Source organism: Notothenia coriiceps, unplaced genomic scaffold, assembly GCF_000735185.1.
Source record: "Notothenia coriiceps isolate Sejong01 unplaced genomic scaffold, NC01 NC01_scaffold00015755, whole genome shotgun sequence".
Classification (NCBI taxonomy): Eukaryota; Metazoa; Chordata; class Actinopteri; order Perciformes; family Nototheniidae; genus Notothenia; species Notothenia coriiceps.
The window spans coordinates 596-4,381 of record NW_011348456.1 but is presented as its reverse complement, the minus strand read 5'-3'; the positions used below and the strand labels follow the sequence as shown (position 1 = coordinate 4,381).

Sequence of the window (3,786 nt, the reverse complement as noted above, 5' to 3'; positions counted from 1 at the left end):
CTCTCTAAAAACTTTTTCTCACACTGCGTCATATAGAAGGGAGGTTGGTAACAAGTGTGTAAATGGGACTGCTAGATGACATCTTGCCGAACATTGGCCGCCTTTAGCAGTGGTGACATGAAGTCATGCGATAGGGATGAAGTTCCTTTAGAGATTTGATTTGAACTTCTTGCAATTGTAATTACGCTTCGAAAATCATAGTATCACTATCTTCAAAGTATCATACATTTGTAAGATGTTATTTTCTCTAATTATCCCAAATAGAATGAAAAGATCCCCTTGCTTTTTGTCGAGGAAGCCACTGTGATGCCAATTTACAGGTCGGCCTACAAAAACCCATCCCCACTGAACCACTCCATCACAGGGATTTATTTAATGGGTTTTTACATCCAAAGTTTAAGGAAGGTCCACTGATTTTACAACTGAATTTCAGTGAAGGGAGATCAGTTTTATAATGTCTTTGCTGGTTCCAGTAGAATCTTTCTGAAGTCTAAGAACATCCTGATGATCTTGAACTTGATTTTTTTACCAATCTAAAATGTTAGTGATTTATAATTTAGTAAATCATGCTTTCATTGTTTAAGGAAACAAAAGAGTAATTACTCGACACCATAAACACACCTCTATCAGTACAAGCTACAACTATCCCTGTTTGTACTTTGTAACTTAGCTATGATAATATTGTTCTATAATAAGTCTAAAGGTTTCTCTGAAACATTATCATTTCCGAAGAAGGGGAAGCCTAATGAAAAAGGCTACCAAATTACAACATGGGTCATTTCTGGACTCATTCAAGGGTTTAAAGGCCATTTTTGTCTCTGCTGCTTTAATATTGATTATCACACCAAAAAAAAGGAAGTTGCGAGAGACCACAAATGAAAGTCATCAGCTACTTATATGATGGAATAAGTTGCTACAGTATGGAATCTAGGTGCACCAACCTGTGAACTGGTCCATGTTGTCCACTCTGGGGACAGTCACGTCCTCTTCTTCCTGCTCCTCTTCAAGACTCCTCTCTATTGTCAGCTGGTACAACTTCATGGAGATGATGTCATGGTTATCTAGAGCAACACGCGCAACATTAACCTGTAAATAAACAGGTTCGCAATGTGAGAGCATCCTTCAGATGATTCCTGAGAGTTCTTACCGGACAGGTCTCCGGTGGCAGAGGAGGCTCCAAAGAAGTATCCAGGAGGAAGTCTGAATCCTGTGACGTCCGCACAGTCTTTCCATTCCTGCTTACCATCTACGTCCACCATGAGCTGGAGGGGGAGAAGGCTCATAATGAATTAACCTATGCTAGTAGTTATCTATATATACAATTTGTACACTGAAAAAACTCAAACAAAAACTTGTATTAAATGTATTATGTGAACAGATTACACATAACTGTTTTAGGTTAGTTGAAAGCAATAATATAGCTGAACCAAATATTGTTTATTTAAACTTAATATTATGGCTTTCAACTAACCACATTTTGTATTAAAGACAATGTTTCAGTTTTCTCAGTGTGACAAATGTAAAAAAACATCTGTTTACAGTATGCAGTGTGTCCCTCTCTCCCCTGCTTTGACCTGTCATCTCTCTATAGGCACTAATCAGGTGTGAATCCAGGTTTTCCCTTGGGAACAAAGGGAGAGGGAATTGTTTGTTTGTTAGCTTTTGTTTGCTAGGAGCCAGAGGGAGAAATAGCCTAGCAGTGTGCTGGAGGGAACTGTGTAAGACCCCATTTACACGCAAATGCAAACGAAACACAAACGAACCGAATACGATATCCAAAAAGTCTTCCGTTCACATGAGACCGCTCGAAAGCGCTGGAGACGCTGTAGTACATATGCCGGGCCTGTAAGTGGCGCTGTACTTTCGCCACAAAATACACCCAAATCAGCGAAGAAGACCCCTGAGCATGGTTCCCCTTCTGTTTATGTCCCGCGGTAGATTTAGCAACATGTAGTTCATGTAATTCTCCATGTCTTGCTGATGGTTGTGTAGATGTAGCACTAACATCTGTAGCATGGTCAGTAGCAGTAGCTACTGACCATGCTACAGATGCTACAGCAGTGAGCAGAAGAGGTGGGGCTATGGCTTCGTCGTCATCAGGAAATGATAGTATAGGACGTACACGCAGAGCCGTTTGCCCCCCAGAGCGTTCCGTTTGCAGATCTATCCACCTTGGGGCCCGTTAACGTTTGCGGGGTCCGTTTCTGCGTTTCCGTTACGGCCTCGTGTAAACGAACGGGCTATACGAATCAGAAAAGTAGCGGATACAACCGTTTGTGTTCTCATGTAAACAGCACATAAATGTGGTTAGATTTGCAGTGTTTAGCTAAGTGTTGGTAATACCTCAGGGGTTAAGAATATATTTCTTAACTTTCGGCAGCCGTTGAGTAACTTGGATATTTTTAGATAAAAAAATATTACGATAAACTCACAGCTATTTCGCAGCCCGGCAGTAACACCTCCGCGGCCCGGGGGATGGGAACCCCTGATTTAGAGGACACATTCATTTTATCAGCCCCTCCCTTGGCCTGGTTTAGAAAACCCCAGTAGCTCCTGAAACCTTTTATTGCTAACTAGGTTTAAAATATAAGCCAATTGTTACAACCTCACATTTTTAATATATGTCTTAACCTCTAAGATTCAACTTTTAACATGATAATTTGACATCACAATCCAAACACAATGCCTATCATTAAATAAACAGCAGTGAAACCATGACCTTTCTAAGATTTATAATGGATGGGCAGATTTAGATTTGTGAACATCCTAACTGGTTTACATGAAAAACATGACGCTTTTGTACACAGCAACATAGAAGACACATTAGTCAGGAAAACACAAATGTAATAATGGATTCACTTAAAAGACCATCCTTGGGATAGAAAACCTATCCACAATATTAGTGGTGTGTTTTTATTTCTACACGACTATGTATGTATGAATACAAATGTCTACAAATTCAACACGTGAAGATAATCCCACCTTACTTTGTGGCTTTCATACCTTGAGTCGGTTTTTTGAGTATCTGACGAGGAGAGACGTGTCGTAGATTGCATTGCGCACCATAGCCGTGCATCCTCCCAGCTCAGTGTGCCGTCCGTCAGAATCGTGGTCATATGACAGAGTCCCGTTCCCCAGCATCAATGACACGTAGGGGAAAGACTTCTGAGAGGGAGACAAGGGTTTAGACTCCACACAGACACCTGCATCTGCTGCACAGCACACTGTTATTTCTGTTGCAGCAGACACCAGCCGGCCCTGACTAGGTATGTTTCTTAGCCATTAACGGTGTTTAAAACAACAATTTAGCCGATGCCGCTTCCCATAGGCCATCACCATTTACACTGGGGACGCTGGGGACATGTCCGCTCCACTTTTGGAAATGGAACATTTTGTCCCTTCCACTTTGCATTAGGATCATTTGTTAAAAATGTTCAAAAAAAGGGTGTGCACAAAGAATTGTACACTTTGAGAATCTGAAAAGAAAAGTGTCCCCACCCCTTTCTTACAAGGTTAGCTCACTGCAGCTACCAGTGTTTTTTTGTTGGTTATTATTAGTCTTTTGTGCAAGGGAAACGGATAAATCTTAATAATACAAAAGGATGAACTGCCTTTCAACTCCAGAACCTCGCACTAACTTAAAATCAGGACAAATTCCTGAATAATAACTTCTACAAAAGCCTCTTTATAGAAATATAAAAAAGAAGCTTTGAGTTTATGCATGTATAAGGACATGAAGAAAATAAATGAAAAGAGATTGCACGCTAATTTTGTTTACAGCAACAC

At 40.5% G+C, this 3,786-nt stretch overlaps 1 protein-coding gene across 1 annotated transcript; it reads right to left on the bottom strand.

Annotated features, from left to right (window-relative positions):
- Positions 1-927: 927 nt before the first annotated feature.
- On the bottom strand, positions 928-3,274 carry LOC104949112 (VIP36-like protein; the record flags this gene model as incomplete). The annotated part of the gene is made up of 3 exons (XM_010775392.1): positions 928-1,061; positions 1,148-1,262; positions 3,004-3,274. Coding segments are annotated over 3 exons (520 nt in total), but the record flags the coding sequence as incomplete, so codon positions are not given.
- Positions 3,275-3,786: the final 512 nt, after the last annotated feature.